At 40.1% G+C, this 21938-nt stretch overlaps 1 protein-coding gene across 1 annotated transcript in view; it reads right to left on the reverse strand.

Annotated features, from left to right (window-relative positions):
* LOC114660163 (prosaposin receptor GPR37-like) overlaps positions 1-6471 on the reverse strand; it is a 40249-nt gene extending 33778 nt beyond the window's left edge. The window contains exon 1 of the mRNA XM_028812676.2: positions 4605-6471. Coding sequence (XP_028668509.1) covers positions 4605-5540 — 936 coding nt within the window. The 5' untranslated portion in view covers positions 5541-6471. The remainder of the gene's footprint in view (positions 1-4604) is intronic.
* Positions 6472-21938: the final 15467 nt, after the last annotated feature.

Genomic DNA, 21938 nt, shown 5'->3' on the forward strand with positions numbered 1-21938 from the left:
CCAGAACTGCTATATTGAAACAAGCAGATTTGGAAAATGAATGAATGAGAATTTGTATTTGGACTGAACATTATTTGCATTTATTTAATTTTTCTATTAAATGTATATTTTCTGCATAAATAATCATGGTAGTTTTTTGTTTGCAGAACTTTGTGTCCTCATGGCTTTAAGAATGCAGTTTACACATTCAGGATTCTATTACAGTGCTTTGTATTTTCACTGTACACTTTTAGAGTGTTTATGCTTTATTTGCGCATTGCTATATATAATTTAAATATATAAAATTACATATAAATGTATTTTTTTTTAAATAAATGTTACACACTGTAAATTTATATCATATTACATTGTATTATATATTACAGTGTATTGATACAGAAAAGGAGATTCAATTGCACTATTCATTTCAGGACACTTCTAGCAATAGTTTAATTTTAGACACGGACAAATAAAGAAAGCATGATTGCCAAAGAGAGAAACTAATATGTGCTTAATGATCTATAGCAATGTAGTATCACGTTTGATTTTTCTCAACACCTGTGGCATATTATGCAGCCGCTGGCAACTGAAATTGGAACACAATTCCTGCTAGCTGCTATTGTACTTGAAATAGACAGATACTAATAACTTGATTAATATGTAATGGCATACATAGCAGTTGTATAATAGCATTTGTCTTAATTTAAAACTGCTATCTCCTTTCCTATTTTGCTTTTAGAAATTACTTAAATAGGGAAGAACAGTGGGCATGTCATCAAAAAGGTAGCTATACTGCTAGCTTATACTCAATTGCTATCTTCTTTAAGTAGATGGTTTTTACATGAGATCTGTAAAAGCAATCTAAGCACGCAAAATTGGCAGATATCACACTTAATAAAACCACATGCAATTGAGCTACTGCAGCACTGAGACCAAAAGCAAAGTTGCTGTGACCTGTACTTGAAAAACATAGAACAAAACCAGCAGAATGAAGACGTTAGGCCCTAATCACTTTGAAAGCTCTGTCCTTGGAGAGGTGATTCTTTAAAAGGCACAATGGAAAAAAAATCATAAAATGTGATACACAGCTGCAAGGGGGTCAGAGAAGTATGAATTCTCCACGACATGGCAACGAGAAAGCACTATTTGTAAATCCCAAAGTGATCAGTCCACAGAGTGATACAGAAAATTGGCTGCTGTGTTAGTGTACCTTGGGGCTACCTGTCTGCTTAACTATTTATTTATTGCAAATCATCTTGGGTAAATCTATTTCCTAAATAAAGAATCTTAAAACATAGCAGGCCTACTGGCTTTTTGTTTGATAAAGAAGGGTGGCATTTTAAATATGTCATATAAGTACTTGTTGCTTTGAACTCTGTTCCTTGTGAAGATGTGATCTACGAAAGGCACTGTATAAAATAAACCTATTTCTGTTTGTTTCATTTATTCACTCAAATCTAAGACATTTGCGTTTCTGTACCAACCCTAAAAAGTTCTGTTCAGATTTAATAAGATTTTGGAATAGATGCACTTTTAGCTTTTAGTGATAAATGGATGCATTACCGTAGGACTGGAAATACTGGACTGTCTCTTGAACTGGAAATACTTATAGCTGCCAGTCTTGACTGATTTCAGATTTAGACACACAACCATATAACTCTCTTGACCAGATACTGGTTTAGTCATGTTAATACAATGTATAATGTTTCACACGTAATGCTCACCCTGGGCAGGATTTAGGGATGAGGGACTGGAGAGGCTCAAGAATCTTTATTTTTCAAAGGTTTACAAAAATGAGATGACAAACGATACCACTCATTTATCATGTCTGTGTATTAAAACTAGGATGTTCAACATTGTGATAATTCAGCTTCAGTTCAGTTTATTTTTGTATACTGCTCTTCACTGCGTGCAGGCTCAGAGCATTGAACTGATAAGATAATAAGATAGCAAAGAACAGGCTTTATATACTGTAGGAGATAAAGACATACTAGGGAATGACATAAGGATTAACTGCTATGCTTTTTTTTTATTTTTGCTGCTTGTAGAAAAGGATGCATTTTCACAGATTAATGGTTTTCAAAATCTCCCATAAACTACTTATCATCACGGTATTAAATAAAGGAGCTACAAACATGGTTATGCTGATGTTACTAATCCACTGATTTGTATATCTTGTAATATGTTAAATAGAGCACCTTATAATGGCAGTGACTATGAAATGAGCTATAAAAATAAAGACTGACTAATTAATTTATTGACTTAATAAATGGGCTCTGCTTTAGTAGCAAGGTGTCTTTTATAATCACTGGCTGTACTTCTGAGCACGTTTTCAAAATCAGTTTGCAATTCCTTTAATCACAGCTAAAATATTCATCTATCTGTTTCAAGAACTCTCTTTAGCTGGAATGAGGTACAAGGTATGAAATGCTTGTTCATCTCTGTGGGCGCTCCCCTCACCCTGAACAATTCAGAGTCCACACTTTAGGTTGTGGTAGAAAAAAATGGATGAACTTACACACTAGACAATTCAACAGAATGCACAGACAGAAACTGAAAGAGCTAAGAACTGGACACTGGTCCCTGGAGTTGTGAGGATGGCCACAAGTAAAATAATGTAAAATTATTTAATATGAGTTTGCCCAATTTAAATTTTCTTTAGAGACATCAAATGCATTCAATAATAAAATCCACAGGAAGGAGACTGAATGAGGATTTGTCAAGTAGATAGTATAAAACACACATGGCGTTAGTGTCTGAGCTCTTACTTTCAGTAAGCTTTTTGTATGCACAGCCTGTGATGCCATGTCAAACCATGTTATTGTGTACACAGGTATGAGTTTGGATACCTGTTTGGGTCATTAGTCTCCATAAACCATCTTACATCTCTTCTAGATCTCATTTGTCAGCGAAAGGCATTCATGCACATCAGTCCGCATCAGAACCTTTGAATTACTCATCTACACAGCACTGGTCAGAAGCACATTTAATAGCAAAAATCTTTTGCAAGGACAGAAGCCTTAAACAGAGCTGTCATATGTGTATTTTTTTTTCCTCCCATAGTCATCTTTCATGCATGTAATCCTCTCTTATACTAACCTTTTCTCATGCAATATGCAATATGTTTTTATAGTCACTGAACCTTCCACTAAGTGGAGCTGAAATTTTAATTTTCCTCCCTAGTGAATCTATTCTTTATCTGAACTGAGGACTTTCTTCTCACATACGTATCTCTAATCTTTGTGTTAACGCATTTCACCATTACAGTGGGCAATATTATATACTGAATGAGTGAATTGTCAAGCAGAAGTTATTTACTTCTTTGGAACAACTTTGTGAAAGATGTAAATGTACAGTACTTTCATCTTTTGTCTCCACAACTACTTTTAGAATGGTTAACATTTTTTTGTCTTGTCACATTACCCAGATATTAAAATTAACAGTAGTAGCTCCATTGTTAAAATTGAGGGTTGTCCTGATCAAAAAGTGGAAACACTCCGCAAACTGTCTCAATAGTGCTACATTAGCAGCTTGGCACTCAACACCTCCAAAAGCTGATTATGAGGAACCTGCTCCTCTATACATCAGAGGAAACATAGTGGAGAGAGTGCCTAGCTTTAAATTCCTTCCCACTCACATCTCCCAGGAGCTCACATGGCCTGTTAACACAACTTCTATGGTGAAGAAGGCACAGATATGGCTCTACGTCTTAAGGATGCTGTGCAGGCACCTGTTGGTGCCCTTCTATTCCTGCTTTGTGGAAAGCATACTTAGCAGTGGCATCCTGGTATGTTATGCTGGCTGCTCCATGGCTGACAAGAAGGCTCTCCAGAGAGTCATCAAATCAGAACAAAAATTACCAGCACCCAGTTATCTGTATATCATCATATACAGAACTTGATGTTCACAAAGGCCGAAAAAAAAATCATTAGGGACCCATCTCACCCAGGCCATCACCTTTTTACTCTGCTGCCTTCTGTAAGGTGTTCTAGTTCTATTAAGATGTGCGCTTCCAGACTACTGAAAAGCTTCTACCCAAGCGCTATTAGAGAACTAAATTTTGTTAAATAATTGTTTACTGCATCTAAGTACTTTTGATCTTATATCTTTCACTGCCACCCATGGCATCAGTGGGATAAAAGTTCAACATTTCTGAGGCTCATTGCAGTCACTGTAAAATAAAATTATTCCACTATTTACTACTTATATTTCCCACCTTCAATGTTTTATTGGTTTATATTAATATATGTGTGTAACTTAAAATGCTGAACAAATGTTGAATCTGTTAAAGATTCCATTTTTATTATATTATAGGTACTATACAGGGGACACACTAAACTTCTGTTGTACATCTGTGCAATGATAAAAAAGGCATTCTATTCTATTCTACATGACAGTATTATGATGGGGGGGGGGGGGGCCTCCAAAGCATAAGGTGTGGCCTTTGGAGGTCTATGAGCAAAAGCAAATCTACAGCACATTTGTTATATAAACTCTTCTGTAAAGAAAAATGTGATAAGGCACTCTATGAAATAAAAGGAATTTATTGATCATCATGAACTAGAATAAACTTTGCGCAAAAACTGGTTTAAAACAATTAAGCAAAAAGCCAAAAGGGAAATTACCTCAACATATGGAATTATTTTGCAGGAAAGCTCCCCCAGAAGCCATTTTTTGGTAAGTTCGTGAAAAATGACAAGTGGCAAGCAAAAGAAAATGTTGGTGAAATCCCAAAAGGCCAGGTTGGCTAAAAGGGAATTAGAAATGCTCCGCATGTAGTAGTTGTGGCACACTATGCACATAATCGCGATGTTTCCTATGATGCCCACCACAAAGATAATCACGGAAAGACACATGATGGCATACGCGCCGTACGATTCATCGGTGAGCGGATAAAAGGGGTTCTTCAGATCACTTTTTCTTCCCTTTGGATCAAGGGGCAGCACGGGTGGGGTAACGTGTGCCAGCTCCTCGGTAAGCGTGTGAAGTCCGTAATTTCGAGTGTGCTCATTGGTCACCTCTAGGGATTGGTTAAGGGGTAAAGGTTTTGGTACAACTTCCCAAGAAGTAGGGGGCACCCCGATCGAGCCATTGAAATGCCCCATGATGGCGAGTGCACTGTTTGAAGGCTTTCTCGTCCTGGTTTTGTCCCTTTTAAAGTCGCTGCCGCGGTTGCCGGTGCCCCTCTTAAGTCTTTGGCTTTCCAGTCGCAATCTCCAAGAGAGCGCGTCGCCTCCTCGCGTTTCCATGGCAGCGGAGCCCCACTTGTCTGCCCCTCGATGCTGCGCCTTGTGGGGGCCGTGAGCCCCGCGCCCTGCTGCACCTCTCTGTAGGGCATCTCGAAGAAAAGCCGTTGCGTTTCCATATGTAGAACCACCTGTGGCGCGTCTACTATGCTTCTCCGCGTGTGCCGCGTGCCGCTTCGGCGAGCTCAGTAAATTCCAGCCGGTCACCACGACGTCCGCATCCAAGTCGCTCCGGGTGACACCCGTTCTCAGCTTGTCTGTTGCATCCAGGCTCAGAAGTGGCAAAAGTAACCCGAGAAACAGCGAGGGCAGCATGGTGAAAGCAACAGTTCCTTTAAAGTTGGACTGAAATCCGAGATTGCCCTCCCATAGAAAGCAGGCTAGTGTAGCGCCAAGTACTTAAGAGCATTAAGAGATTTTGTGCAGAAAATCCTGTTCCAAGCGCGCAAGGATGTGGTCCTGCTGTTTTGTACCTTCAGCCTGGCATTGCTGCACTCCGATCTTTGCAAAAGAAAATCAAGTGCACTAAACGGTGTAGTTAGCCGCTTCAGTGGTCAACCACGGATACAGCGCCCTAATTATACTCCCAATAACATTACAGACATCGTTTACAAGTAGTTCCTTTCGTTGTTGACATTTTTGTAGGTGTTTTCACGAACCTTTAAAACGCAGGTGAAGCACACTGGGTGGCCTGTCTTGAATTTTGTGCATTTTGAAGTAGCCTGGAATTTGCGATTGAAGTTCCACCGCGAGGGTGCGGCACGGCACGAAGCCAGTCTGCGAACTTGTTTATGATCATGTGCGCTTTAAGCGACAAAGTGGATCTCATAAATACAACAGAAGAGCTGCTCAGAATTGCTCCCCGATTCCGCTTCACTTGCCATCTCCTCGCGAATTTGAGCTTAAGCTTGCGTGTATGTGTGTTTGTCTGCGCGCGCCCATGACCGCGCGCGCGCGTGTTGTGTGTGTGTCTCACTGAGAGATACCGTGAAGAAAACTGTTCCCCTGGCGGCTAACCCGGATCTGTCACAGCAAATCCATCAGGATCAGTCTTTCGGACTCAAGCAGCAGCAGCCTCCTTCCTTTTCCTTATACGGGTACATTCCATCTGCACAACACATCCATCTTTGACAAATGTCACTGTTGGATGTTAACCTGTCTACAAGTGGGCATCGACAGTGACCATGAATAGGCATTTACTCTACACCCCCTTCCCAATAATATTTACTTTCTCTCTTTCTTTGGAATCAGGGCTTTTTGGATTCCATATTGTACTCCCTCAAATTAATAGGCTTTTATCACATGGAGTCGTGTAAGCAAAATGGGTGAGAAACTGAGCTTCACTTTCAGATATTGTGTCCGAATGGAAGTGTAAAAGTAAACCACGCCCTCATTTTAAGTCGCTTTGTACACTCTGCACTGCAGGCAAACAAACAACCAGGCAGACTTACGCGGAACTGCTTCAGGTTGTCTGTTTGGGGGGAATACAGTAGGAAAATAGTAAGGAATTACTAAAAAAAACACAGAAGACACAATCTAATGATTTCCAAAATTCGTTTTTGGTAAAGAAAACATATACAATAGTCCGCGCCTAAACCACAATTAGCATAAAGATACACCCACTAGAAAGTCGCGCCTTCTTGTAAGCACCGTAACCACGCCCATTTTGTCAAGCTCTGCGCTCGCTGGTGAGTCTGAATAGAGTAAAGAGGGCGGCTGCCGGGAATAACTTGGTCTTGTTACATTGATAGACGTTTAACACGCAATACCAGCCTATTGGAAAATGAACAATATTATTAATTAACATTATTAATTAACAATAATTATTGTTGTTGTTGTTTGTTTATCACAGCAATTTAACGTCGGCTGCTGCGGTGTCGGTGTCCCAACTACGGAACTAAGGTTTAACCCCGTACTTTATGAAGAATGTAAGCGGTTCCCATCAGTGCAGTTTTCTGTACTTCGTGGGCTGTATGCTGGCAGTTCCTTGAGATTTTCTACTTCTTCTTCTTATTATTATTATTAATAATAATAATAATAATAATAATAATAATAATAATAATAATAATATTTATTATTACCTAGTAGAATTTACAAAACAAAGAACGTAATTTGGAAGACCTCCGACATTTTAGATGTACAGTATAATCAAGATTTGTATTATGATGAGACGTCGTTAAAAAGAAAAATCTCAATGCAACAACTGAAAAAAATATGCATGCAGCAAATTGTTAAAAATAAAGCCACGACAGGCAAAACAGATTATTTTTACATCCGCATTTTTGCTAAAACAGAACGATAATGAGATTGGGGAAATAAGAATGATTTCAATGTTCAGTACTACTGCATTATATAGTAACAGCTGGGGAAATAACTCCCATGAATAAAATGCCTGTTGCTTATTTATACTGCGAGTAGTAAAAGGTGAATGATGAAATACTGTTTGAAGTTCTTGAAAGTTAGCATAACAGTTTGGTTTTAAAAGGTATTTTGACTTAACATAAAATAAAGATGCCCAAATGAGGTCTCATGGATACTGTTTTAGTATTTAAGATGTATTGTTTGGTACAAGCATTTGTGCTGGGCACCAAAAAGGGGAGGTATGATAAACAAGCTGGGGCGGCCTGGGATGAACATCAGAATTCTGCAAAGTGATTGCTAAGGGGTGGTTGGTCGCAAATGAAAGTTGAACAATATAAAAGTTATCAGTAGCTTCAAAGAGTAATTTTTGAGAATACATTACATTGGCAACAAGGATGATGACATACTGTATGGAAAAATCAGCATATTTAATTCAGATATACACATCAACCCAGTATGGACAATGTTTGGAGTTTTACTTTAAAACCAATGACAATGATTGGGATAAACAAAAGAGAGTGTTTTTTTTCTGTGTGTTCTGGGAATAAGTATATGCAGTCATGCAAGATTTATGCCAATTGAAAAGACTCTCAAGAATTTTCTCTGTCTGAATGATTACATAAATTAAATAATCACTATGCCCCTGGGTGACTTAGCTCCTTAACAGAGAGTTTATAATATTTTTAAAAATGCAGCATTTGGACACTGGGTCATTAAATGCAGTGTATTCTCATTCATGATTTCTGGATCTATAGTCAGTTTCCCCATTGGTCAACTTGATTTGCAGATACTCATTCTTTTCATCAAGCGAGTGGAGGTGGGTCCCTTTGATTGCTTTGGTTAGGTCATGGATATTGTATCACTTTGATTTAATTGATTGGGTGGGTTGGATTATTGGTATAAAGACCCCTTGCTGTCACAAGACACTGGGAATACACCTAGAATTCCCTGATAGTAGATCTGCCCCTGATACCCCAACATCAAACATCATAGTTCAGAGATACAAATTTCATTCAAAAGTGCGCAAACATGGCCAGACAATTCCAGCATTTGTAGCTGAGCTGTAGAGACTGACAGAATTTTACAATTTTCATGCAGTGCTGGATGAAATGATTGAAGACAGACTGACGTGTGGGATAAACAATAAGCGTATTCAAGGATGGTTATGGCAAACTCCGTAGGGGGCAATCTTCTACTGTGCAAATCTTCTACGGGAAATCAGCTCTTTGACTATGTGAAAACCCAAGTGGGGCAAGTTTTTCCATGTAACATAATTAATTGGATTATCGAATGGGGTCTAAGCCCCTAATAAGTGCTACATTCCTGGGCAAGATCTGAAGTTCCAGTATAAAAAATTCAAATATCTAAGGAGGGACACCAGACAAAGGAGGAAAGTTATTGATGTGGAGGAAATCATATTCCTGCAAAGTGCAGGTTTACTAATGCAGTACGTCATTCTTGACATAAGACTGGAAATTTGGTTAGAAGATGTTGCAGTGATTCATCAGGATACAGAGGGTAGCAACAATTCAGAGGCAAAAGTGTGTCTGGAGCCCATTCTTTAGAGGAAGAGGAAGGAGAGGTAGAATATACCTAGTCCCTTTTTGAAGTTCATGCAGATAAATTGAGACCTTACAAAGTGAAGCTAAACATTTTTGGGCAGACAGTGCAGATGAAAGTGGATACAGGAGTGTGTGCAACATTAGTGAATTAATAAAATTATAGAAACATTAAGGGATCAAAACTCCACAGCAGCAAGATTAGTCTGGAAGCATATATAGGTGAACAAGGATAAACTAATAGGGGAACTCAGAACTCAAAGTATGGATCAGTTACAAAACTCATGAGAAACAGCTGCCTTTGTTGTGGTACAGGGGAGAAGCATTCAGTGGTGAAGTAGGCACACAACTGGGAGCAATGGCAAAATTTCATGTTCAAATGCCAGGTCCATCCCATATACTTTGAAGGATAAAGTTGAAATATAATTGAAATGATTATAGATGGAAGGCATTATTGAGCCAATAAAATTCTTAGAATGGTCTGCTGCAATTGTCCTCTTGATAAAATGGGACTAGTAAATAAGGGTATGTGGGGTCTACAAGGTCATGATAAATCAAATTGATGACTATTGTATTCCAAAAACTGAGGATCTATAGTCAGTGATAGGTGGTGGGGAAAGGTTCTCAAAATTAGATATACATATCTCTAGCCTATGAGCAACTAAAGTTACACAAGAACTCCAAGAAGTACAATGCAATAAACACTCTTAGAGATTTGTGTCAATATAATAGGCTGTCTTATGGAGTTTTGTCAGCCCCATATATATTTCATAGTGTAATGGACACTTTATTACAAGGCGTCACATAATTGGTTGTTAGAATGGATACCTTGTTGGTCACAGGAAATGATCAACCGACTCCAAAGGTTCACCCCCTAATGGAATAGAAGGGTTCAACATTGTTGTTATTCACAAAACTTTGAGAAAAATGGAAGCAGTAATACAGGCACAAGGAGTGTAATTTTATGCTGTTTTTAAGTTGCTGATCACTAATATGATTTTTTAATATATTTGATTCATTACCAGTTGTCCTAGTCCTACTCCCACAAGGTTATAAATGTTAAATTTCAAATATACAGTAAGTTATGTGGGTATCGTACTATTTAAAGGTCAGTGATTATGAATATGATGTTATTTATGATTTTTGATCCTTTACTAGGAATCAAAGCCTCGATGGACCTCTATCAGAGGGTGTAAAATTATGAATTTATATTACAATTAAGAATATTTAGACTTTAAACATTTAGATCGAAGCACATTTTTATATTTCAAACATTTGACATTCTTGTTTATTATGTACTTCTACCTCATGAAGCAAATCTTTACATTTCTTATGAACACCCTGAATTAGGATGGTTTACTCTAATTCTGACTTTTTATTTGTTACAATTTTTCAAAATATCAATGACTATATAAAAAAATGAAAGGTGCTGTGTAAAAATTACATGGGACTGAAATACTGAATTTTTAATATTATTATTTTTTTTTAACAATGATAAAGATGATGACTTCCCAAAGTATAAAAATACTAAGGTGCTCTGCCCATGCTCACTTTGCTCGCCAACCCTGGGTGGGAACTACACACTAGCCACTTCATGGATCTGCTGCTCGCGTATGGGTAAGCAGATGTACAATTTTAACAGATTGTTATTTTCATGGGAATTGTTACATATGCATAATAGAACTAACTATTTTACATTACAGTGAGTAATTAACCATAGTAAAAAATAGTAAAACGTAATAAATTGAAAGAAAATTGTGTGTCATGTTGCGTTAGAGGTATTCATTGCGTTATACGTTTTTCATCCTGTTTGGCTTTGAAATTAACACACAAATACTTTTTAAACGTACACTTTTACTGTAAAACTTCAGTAAAAACAATTTTTTGAATTAACTTTTTATGAATATCGCATTGAATTTTGATTCCATGTTTGGACTTACATCATGACAACGCAACGTATAACTGCCCGTGAGTGAATATCGTTTCTTTCTCTCTAATGAATAAAATGACTTTTTCAAATGTTTGTCCCTGTAATTTGTTAATTGTCATAGAAAAAGCTATTGTAACGAGAAACTGTAAATGTTTTAATACGAATGGCATATCAAGATCTCCTTTGGTGTCTAAGGTTATCCGCGGAAGATGTACTACATTACCTTTCTTGTCGCCTGTTAAAAATTTACATGTCATTGCCCTTAATCGATCGACAGTTTTCTTGTTAATTTGTTTGAATTCATCGTTTCTCGGTGCTAGGATTGCCCATGTACTCATTTCTTCTGTTGATAACTCTTGAAAATTCTTCAATAAGATTTGGACATAATAAGTCTCCTTTTATTGGGAACTTAAAGTGAGGAAAACGTAAAAATTTATAAGAACTGAGAGCGCAGGAACTGTGTCTGGCAAAAGCATTCACATGAATGAGAGATGAAAGGATCGTGGGCATGGTTGAAAATGGTTGAGAGGAGGGTGGGACTTGAAAAAATCTCTTGGCAATAGTCTCGTCTCAACATTGTCTTTTACAATTGAGAGATAATTTTATTATAAACTGAGCCTTTTATGAAAAACAATATCACAAGGTACTTTAGAAAGAAAACTAAAAGAAAATCCAAAGCACCAAGATAACAAAGTACATGTCAGAGTCATGTAAATAACCTACATAATCAAGCAGTGAGAGATGACCAAATACAAAGTAAAAAATGTGATAGAATGAGAGTAAGACTTGGTAAACAACATTGAAGAGGCAGCATCAAAGCAGTACACAGGGCTAGCCGACTTTTAATTCAGGAGAGGAGTGCTCAAGCTTGGAGAATTTCATTCTGAATGTGTACACTAATGGAGCTTTTCAAAAACACACTAAGTAGAAACCATAAATCTAAATGAACGTTGCCCGAGATGTGTATGTTAACCATACAGCACCAGAAGATAATAGATGGCTGAAATGTTGATATAAGGTAAGCAAAAGTCACAGGTAATTAAAAGCTTTGTCAGTTGATGACTTTGGATGATAGTACAATATCACACACTATGGCAGTGCAGAAGGACCAACTGAGGAATGGTGTGTCCATTATGTCTAATTTGAGTCATGACTCAAGAAGCACTATGTTGAATTTGCTCCTTTGAAGAGTAGAAACAACATATGTGTATAGTAAATATTCTGTGCAGGAATACAGTTGAAAATATATTTGCATTAATATAAATACTTAATCCTTAAAGATATGACATGGTAGAGAGAGTGGGGGCAGACTTCAACAGGCAATGCTTCAAGTAAATTAGAATAATCAGCACATTACCTTTCTTCAACAATGGGCACAGAAGCAGGTCAGAGGAGGTGCAAGGAGATACAGAGTGAGTCACAATTTAAACTCATGGTTTCCAGGACAGTTCCATAATCACCAGATTAAAAATTTTACATAGCTATTGTGTCTCTGAGCAGTGATGATGCGCCACCCTCTCCATTAAAACCTGAAGGCATAAACTGATATAGCAGTGGAAGAAGATTGTTGCTTAAAAATGTAATGAGACACAACACTAGCAACCAAATGTGAATAATCAGATATTAGTGGGAAGAATATTGTATCAAGAGCAAGTCCAAGAAATTATTACATACTGTAAATTGCTTGCAGCTTACTATACGTACATGGAAACAAATAATAATGTTTAGCACTGGAAAACTCATCAACCATAATATCAGCTTTCAAGGACATTTCAGGATTTCATTGTATAACTATTATCTCAAGATTGTTTAATTTTCAAGAAATGTGGCACAGCATTACATAGTATGTTAATTAAAAATTCCTTAGAAATGTGTAGGGTAGTGGCAGATTTATTGCTTCACATCACTTGGACCCTGCTTATGTTCCCAGCTAGTTTATCTTTAGATACCTGTTTCAATGTTCTGTGTTATTGCTTTGGGGGACTCCATTTTGTGGATTAATTGGTGTCTCTGAACTGGCCTTGTGCAGATGTTTAAATATATATCTTCTCCAGTGGACTCAGATCTTACTCAAGTTTAGTTCCTGCCATGTGCCCATTGGATTCTGCTGTTTTCTCAAAGATTCAGTGTCCTGTATTTAAATTCATCTCCTGGTCATTGTCTGTATGGATTCGGCATGTTCTCCTTGTGAGTTTTCCTCTCACATCCACAACGACATGACAGGTTAATTAGAGGCCTCAAATTGTGTGTGTGTGTGCCTGCCATACATTGGACTGGTTCCCTTTATGGGACTATTTCCTGCCTTTTGCCCAGTGCTCCAACGATAGGCTGTGAGCCCCCATGACCCAAAACTGGATTAACTGGGGTTGAGACTGTTATGTTTGTTTAAATCTGGATATTTTTATGTTCCTATTTGGAAGATGCAAGTAAGTTATATCAAGTCTGGGAGAGCTTATGATGTGCAAATAGACATCTGCTTCTTTGTTATGTAAATCTAAGTTAGGATATTTAACTCTGAATGTTCTTTATATTACATTCAAAATAATTTGGAGGAGCACCAATGTGGATTCTGTGTGTTCATCCTGTGGTCCTGTGGGTTTCCTGAAGAGAAGCTGCAAAGACTAAACAGCCAGTTATTTAACCATCATGAAGAAGCCAGAAGCAAAGACCACTGTGATATTTGTAACAGTAAAATAAATGCAGTAAACAATTAAATTCTACCATCATTTATATTAGATAGAACTATTTGACTCTGTAAATAAAATGCATTTTACAATTATTCAAGAACAAGGAACCTCTAAATAATTGTCTGTGTAATGTAGTTTTGTAAGTATTATTTGCTTACATTTTAACATTAATGATAAAATCATTATATATATAATATTAAAAATATGTTTTTAGTGTTTTACAGCTGTAAACTATAAACATTAGTACAATGAAAATAATGTAATGGTCAAATTTCTTTACCCATGTTGTCTCCAGGAGTAAGAGGAGTTTCTCTTGGGATTTAGGGTGTGCAACAGGTTTACCAGTTTAACAAAAGAAGGTGCAATAGATTGGCTTCTACAATAACAAAACTTGCAGCACTTGGAGAAAAAAACAAGTTTAATAATCGTCTTTATCTTTCTTTCTAGCTGTGTAAAGGTGTGAGGATCCTTAGGGACCCTTTGCATAATCTTACCCACAAAAGAGGAGTTCCTATATGCAAATCACTTTAGGTAAATATGTAATTCTCTGCCAAGAAAAATACTCCAGAAAATATAGAAACAGTTCTGAACAAAAATGACAAATCACTCAAATGTATTTGTCTCCAGTGGACAATACTCAAAAATAATCAGTTTGGGGCAAAGACCTGTTCATTTAACGTTAAAGGAACTTAATGTAACTGTATTAGTAAAACAGCCATAGCATTTTCTGACTGTAAAATAGTGAGGTGGAGTAAAATTAACTTAAGGGTAGGTGAATGAAGGCAACAGACCCCAAAGACTAATATTACCCCTATTTAAAAGAATACAATCTTCTGTTTTAACATTGCTAAATGTGACATCCAAGAGATTTATGTCAATATTGTTAGGAGCTGCTACAGAAGATCAGCAAAAATGATAATTTGACTTAAATTAATTTAAGAGAGACTGCAGTGTAGAAAAACTACTTTCTTCAGTATGTCAATCATTGTGTTGTAATGCAGTGTCATCGTGAGCCTATGTCGACATAAAATATTCTTGCACATTTAAACAATATTGGAAGCTAAAATACTGATTAAATTGAAATGCATATGCATTTATCTGTTTGAAAACTTTTTAACAATACATTGTATTACATTTTGCTCATTGTGTAAATATCTTTTTACGTATATATATATATATATATATATATATATATATATATATATATATATATATATATATATATATATATTGTGGAGGATTGCCGGCTTTCCAGTCCGGCCCTCACCCCCAGGCCGCTAGGAGGAGCCCTCCGGACAGCATATTGGTGCCCCGAGTTCCAGCAGGGCCTCATGGACTCTGTAGTTTTTATACACAGCCCTGCTGGATACCTTGGGGGCCGCCAGGAGTCGCTGCGAAGGGCCTCATGGACTCTTTTCTGCCCTATAACCCGGGAGTGCATCCCAGTCACGTGACTGGAAGAAGCGATGTGCTCCCGGGATGAAGAAAAGGACTTTGCCCTGACCCGGAAGGAAAACAGACTTGTGGGTTTGGCTTGGGGCCACTTCCGGGTCAGGAGCTATAAAAGGACTCTGGGTGAGCCCAGACATTTGAGCTGAGCTGGGAGGTAGGGTGGCAAAGTGTCTGGGCGAGGAGGATTGGTTTGTTTAGAGAGAGAGAAGTATTGTTATATGAGTGTGGAGTGGAGGGTGCTTGGTGCACTGTGTGACAACAAAATAAAAGGTTGTTATACTTTTACCTGGTGTCTAGAGTGGTACCTGAGGGTTCGAGAGGTGGACTACACTCATAACTGCTACACTGGCGTAGTCGGCAGGAGTCTCTGGCCGTCTGTTGGCAGAGGATCTGCTTTAATAATTCAAATTGTTGTGGCAGAGAACCCTAAGAAGGTCCCTCTAGTATCCGCGGAGGTGCAACAAACCCCCACTATAGAGAACGCTGCAACTGCAAGCCATCGGACCGTGATGGGCAAAAAATCCAAAAGAAAGAATGGGCGAGCCCAGAACATACAGACCCTCGCAGAAATGTGGCCACCGGAGGACGTCGAGACGCTGTGGTCTTACCTGACGGGTCCTACGGAAGCCAGGGAAGAAATCGGCGCTGTGAGAGAGCACCAGCTAAGGCAACAGCAAAGCAGTGAAGAAAGGACTGTGCTGGAGCCTGAAGCAATCCCTCATAAGTCAGAGGTATGTGTTGCGATAAAGCCCGAAGCGCAAGGGACTGTGTTATCTTGTTTTGCAGAAACCGAGCGGTTCGGGACGTCGTATAAGGAAGATGCATGCCTCATACCTTGGCAAGATGGCCGCGAGGGCGAGGAGTCTGTGGATGTACACCTGGGGAGCCTATTCGCAGAGAACGATCACGTGGGCCGTCCTGGTGCAGGCTGGGACCAACGTAAGGAAATTATGAAGTCACCTGACCAGGAAGGGACCTGCCTATTCGCCGCCCCACGTCGCGTGATCGCGTGCAATGGACGCCAGGAAGGTGACGGTCAGTTTGGGTCCCTAGGCGAGATCATTCGTTCCCTGACGGATCCGAACTTCCTGAAAGGGAAGGGGACGGCGAGCGAAGCAGCGCCACAATTATATAAAGGCAAAGAGGGGCGGGATGTGACTGAAGGATCTGCCGTTAAAGAAAATAAGGCAGACCTCAGTCGGCTTGTTGCAGCCACCCGTCCCTCAGAAGACTCCAAGTCCCAGAAGCCTTCGCGAAGCCCAGCAGAGCACGTGCCAGGAGTGGACGTGCTCATTGGTTCCCGGTCGGCAGGTGACCTAAATAAGGAAGTAGCCTTACTGCCGACCGAAACAAAAAACTTTATAAACTTACAGGAGCTCGAGAAATGTCTCGCGCCCCTTTACGCTTTCTTCCAGGGACTACAGGAGGTGAAGGAGCGTGTCGAAGAGCTGGGAGCTGCAGCCGAAGCGCCGTTGAAGGGACTGATGGAATACCTTCGGCGGTTAGGCCGTGAAGCCCCGGCCTCGATTGATTCGGCGGTGCAGGTGAGTGAACTCTGCGCCGTATATGATAAGGGGACGCAGTGTGAATCGGCACCGCGTTTAATAAGTTGCGGTTGCCAAAGCGCTGTGTCTCCGACAATAGAATGTGGTACCATGACGGAGTGGTTGGGCAGCGATCCGATAGAACCGGGGCGGCGATATCAGACGCCGCTCCGGGATAACGCGGACCGTAAAAGCTCGACCCGCGTGGAAAAGGGGTTGCCGTTGGTTACCGGTGAGGCGGGGGAAGCACCGATCGTCCCGGGACAGCTGAATAGTGCCGTTACCCGGAGCGATACGGTACTAATGACGCCGCCTCCGAGTTTACACAGGACAACGGGCGTGCAAACAGCAAAGAGGCTCTCTCTCTTCCATAGAGAGCCTCACGTTGTGCACAAGCCCCAGAGAAAGCAGGAGATCCCCACACAGAGATGCGGGTCTCCTAACAATATAAAGAAAAGGGCAGAGAGCAGCAAAGCGGCCATAATTCCCTCCTTGGCGGAGGACAGGGCGGAGCTAACCCTGACGGAGTTTCCAAGGTGTTTTAGGTCCCAAGAGGAGAGGCGACCAGGAGGACGGCGGCGGTGTTACAACTGCCGTCAACCGGGCCATCTATGGCGAAGTTGTCCCCGGAGGACAGGGGAGCGGTGGGTTAACTGGTACACTGTTCCCCCAAGGTTCGCTGGGGGGTCTCGACATCGTCGCCAGGGTCCGGACGACGCGTCCTTTTGGAGGAGAACGTCCCTCGCGGGGACCAACGCTCCGCCCCAGTTGGCTTCGCTGAGAGGGGGGAACTGTGGAGGATTGCCGGCTTTCCAGTCCGGCCCTCACCCCCAGGCCGCTAGGAGGAGCCCTCCGGACAGCATATTGGTGCCCCGAGTTCCAGCAGGGCCTCATGGACTCTGTAGTTTTTATACACAGCCCTGCTGGATACCTTGGGGGCCGCCAGGAGTCGCTGCGAAGGGCCTCATGGACTCTTTTCTGCCCTATAACCCGGGAGTGCATCCCAGTCACGTGACTGGAAGAAGCTATGTGCTCCCGGGATGAAGAAAAGGACTTTGCCCTGACCCGGAAGGAAAACAGACTTGTGGGTTTGGCTTGGGGCCACTTCCGGGTCAGGAGCTATAAAAGGACTCTGGGTGAGCCCAGACATTTGAGCTGAGCTGGGAGGTAGGGTGGCAAAGTGTCTGGGCGAGGAGGATTGGTTTGTTTAGAGAGAGAGAAGTATTGTTATATGAGTGTGGAGTGGAGGGTGCTTGGTGCACTGTGTGACAACAAAATAAAAGGTTGTTATACTTTTACCTGGTGTCTAGAGTGGTACCTGAGGGTTCGAGAGGTGGACTACACTCATAACTGCTACAATATATATATATATGCCACTAGCCATGGTATCTGTCAAACACAGGTAACAGATTAATTAAAAAAATATTTGCTATCTCTAGCCTTACGTTTACTTTCTGCACCTTTCCTCTGTGTTCACATATGTCTGATGCGCTCATCACCTGTGCTCCCTCTTCCCGTAAAGCCTGCTTCTCAGACTTTCGCATTATTTTTGAGGCACATTCTTCCCTCCTGTCCAGTTTTATACTTTCTGTCTTTGAAGGCAACCCGAAGTGTGATCAGCGCGTCTATGGAAGACAGCTTCTCCATTGCCGGGGAAACCGCAGGACTGGAAAGCAAATCTGACCCGACTGTGGTCACGCTATAAGTGCCCATTGTCGATGGGTGATGTAAGGAACATTATAAATGCAGGGAATAGTATTACTTGGCCACGACCCTAGCTGATTGCTGTGATGGTGTACAGGAGAGTGGCAGATCCCACTACAATATATAACTGTGGTGTTCCTGATTCAAGCAGAATAAAGCTGGTTTTGCTAAAGTACTGAGACTCAGCCTTGTGTTTTGGGGTGCAAGACAGGGACTCAGACATTGCAACATATTTATACTAATACAAAATCTGTGCTTTATTGATCTATACTAAATCTGTGTTTGTGTACTGTATAGTAGATATACACAATTGTATTATTTATATCAGTGGTTCCCAAACTCGGTCCTGGGGACCCCCTGAGGCAGCAGGTTTTTGTTCCAACCAACCACTGTTTTTCAATGGACTCCTAGCCTAATTAAATGAGTCATTATTTCCCTGTTTATGTGTTTTGGGGTCAGTGTAGAAGTTACAAAACTAAGTTTGGTAATTTTTTATAAAAATGTACTAAGCAGTTATATGGGAAATACGTAGTTATTTTTTTTAACTTGTTAACAGTATTTTCATCCAGATTTTCATTCTGTTTTTCCAGGTGTCCTGGGGCCTCATGCATAACGCCGTGTGTAGAATTCACATTAAAACATGGCATAAGGGCAAAAACAGAAATGTGCATACGCACAAAAAAATCAAGATGCATAAATCTGTGCGTTCGCCAACTTCCACGTTCTTCTGCTCCATAAATCCCAGTCAGCTTGAAAAGTAACGCACGTGCACGCACCTGCTGCCACTCCCCAAACTCCTCCCAGAATTATGCCTCTTTGAATATGCAAATCAATATAAATAGCCCTTAAGCTCAGTGTTCTGTGAAAAGGCAATGGCAAAAGCATGGAGGAAAATAGAAGAATTTCAGCAAATACCAAGTGGAGGCAAGGAAAAACGAACTATTTGTTGGTTTAAACAGTGGTGTAAACAACAGAAGGAAGTTGATCGAGTGACATAGAGTGTTGGAGGAACTCGAAAGCTCAAGTTCACAAAGTCGCATAGTGCCCGAAATAAAAAAGAAGTTGTCAGATATCAAAGTTGCTATGAAAAGGCGAGTCGTAGCCCACTGTCTGTCTGTCTTATTAGGGTGCAGAGAAAAGAAAAAAAAAATAGGGACACAGTGGGAAAAAAGCTCGAAATGTCAACTTTAATCTCGAAATTTCCACTTTAATCACATTGTTTATTTTGTCATTAAAGTAGAACATCATAAACTTCATCTTAAAATCGCTTAATTTACTAGTTTCTCAAATCCCATCGTAACTAAAGTAGCACGTTAAATGCTTTGTTTTTTATTTGATATTCTATGTGCTCTATTTGTGTAAATCACTACGTGCTTCTTAAATGGGCTTTCTCTTCCTCTGACAGGACACAGAATCCATTACATTTGTGATATTACAGCTCTCTGAATAATTAAAATACTGAGATGTATACTTGATATAATTTTCATGATGGTAGGAGTTAAAGCATGTTATTAAACATCTGAACATGGTGGCACAGTGATTGTTCATGCCTCACGCAAGATGTTTGCTGCGCCGTGTGCGACCTTCGATGAAATAATTTATTGCAGCAGTACTGTCTTTTTCAAATGGACTAACCCCCAATTCCTGTCCTTACTTTTCTTTCTCCAAATACCCAATCGCCACACAATCAGCTCTGTAATAGACGTTAAGCCATCTGTAAGCTTAGAATGCAGATTCTTCAAAACTTTTAAGGAACTTTGAAATATCTTTGTAGTACATGTTTAATTACTCTATCCATCTATCCTTCCAGTGTCACACCAGCCCCAGTAAGAATACAGCGTGAGGCAGGAACAATCCGTGAACGGAGCCCCAGCTCCTCACTAGCACTGCGGCACCATTTCCTCACATGTTTAATTATTAACAATATAGATTATTTAAATGAAGTTAAAGTTTTATCTGTATAATATAATAAACATATTTTGCTGCATTTCATCTTATAAATGATATCATCATCATATGTAAATACGTGCTTTATAAAGTGGCTCAGGTTGTGCAATATTATAACTGTATCGCAAGTTTACAGTGAGGTACAGTAATCCCTCCTCCATCGCGGGGGTTGCGTTCCGGAGCCACCCGCGAAATAAGAAAATCCACGAAGTAGAAACCATATGTTTATATGGTTATTTTTATATTGTCATGCTTGGGTCACAGATTTGCGCAGAAACACAGGAGGTTGTAGAGAGACAGGAACGTTATTCAAACACTGCAAACAAACATTTGTCTCTTTTTCAAAAGTTTAAACTGTGCTCCATGACAAGACAGAGATGACAGTTCCGTCTCACAATTAAAATAATGCAAACATATTTTCCTCTTCAAAGGAGTGCGCGTCAGGAGCAGAGTCTGTCAGAAAGACAGAGGAAAGCAAACAAATCAATAGGGCTGTTTGCTTTTAAGTATGCGAAGCACCGCGGCACAAAGCTGTTGAAGGCGGCAGCTCACACCCCCTCCGTCAGGAGCAGGGAGAGGGAGAGAGAGACAGAGTTTGTTTTTCAATCAAAAATCAATACGTGCCCTTCGAGCTTTTAAGTATGCGAAGCACCGTGCAGCATGTCGTTTCAGGAAGCAGCTACACAAAAGATAGCAACGTGAAGATAATCTTTCAGCATTTTTAGACGAGCGTCCTTATCGTCTAGGTGTGCGAACAGCCCCCCTGCTCAATCCCCCTACGTCAGGATCAGAGAAAGTCAGCGCAAGAGAGACATAAAAGTAAGCCGGGTAGCTTCTCAGCCATCTGCCAATAGCGTCCCTTGTATGAAATGAACTGGGCAAACCAACTGAGGAAGCATGTACCAGAAATTAAAAGACCCATTGTCCGCAGAAATCCGTGAACCAGCAAAAAATCTGCGATATATATTTAAATATGCTTACATATAAAATCCGCGATGGAGTGAAGCCGCGAAAGGCGAAGCACGATATAGCGAGGGATTACTGTAATTGTACTTTTAAGTACAAACAGTTCTACAAGGAGCACTTGATGGACTGATTGAGTGTGTTTATAATTCTTGGGATGAAACTGTTTCTGAACTGTGAGGTCCGTACAGGAAAGGCTCTGAAGCGTTTGCCGTATGAGAGCAGTTCAATAGACAGCATGGCTGAGGCAGCGTGTGCTTGATGCTGTATACTGATAATTCTCTTTCCAATCAGCTGCTGTAGAGCTGTGATTCCCCACTCAGATACAGTGATATAAATACTCCGAGTGGTGCAGTGAGAGTAATATGGAAAAAGATGATCTGCTGTGGCAAGCCCTAACGGGAGCAGCTGAAAGAAGAAGAAGAAGGTGCAGTGAGAGTAACAACACTAAAGCAGCTATTTTATTTAGAATAGTTTGACCATTCTGTGGACCATTATATTGGTACAGGTTAATTACAATCAGATGCATTAAACTAATAAACAATATGCAGTTAATTTCAGTGTAT

The sequence above is a fragment of the Erpetoichthys calabaricus genome, chromosome 1, assembly GCF_900747795.2.
Source record: "Erpetoichthys calabaricus chromosome 1, fErpCal1.3, whole genome shotgun sequence".
NCBI classification, from domain to species: domain Eukaryota; kingdom Metazoa; phylum Chordata; class Cladistia; order Polypteriformes; family Polypteridae; genus Erpetoichthys; species Erpetoichthys calabaricus.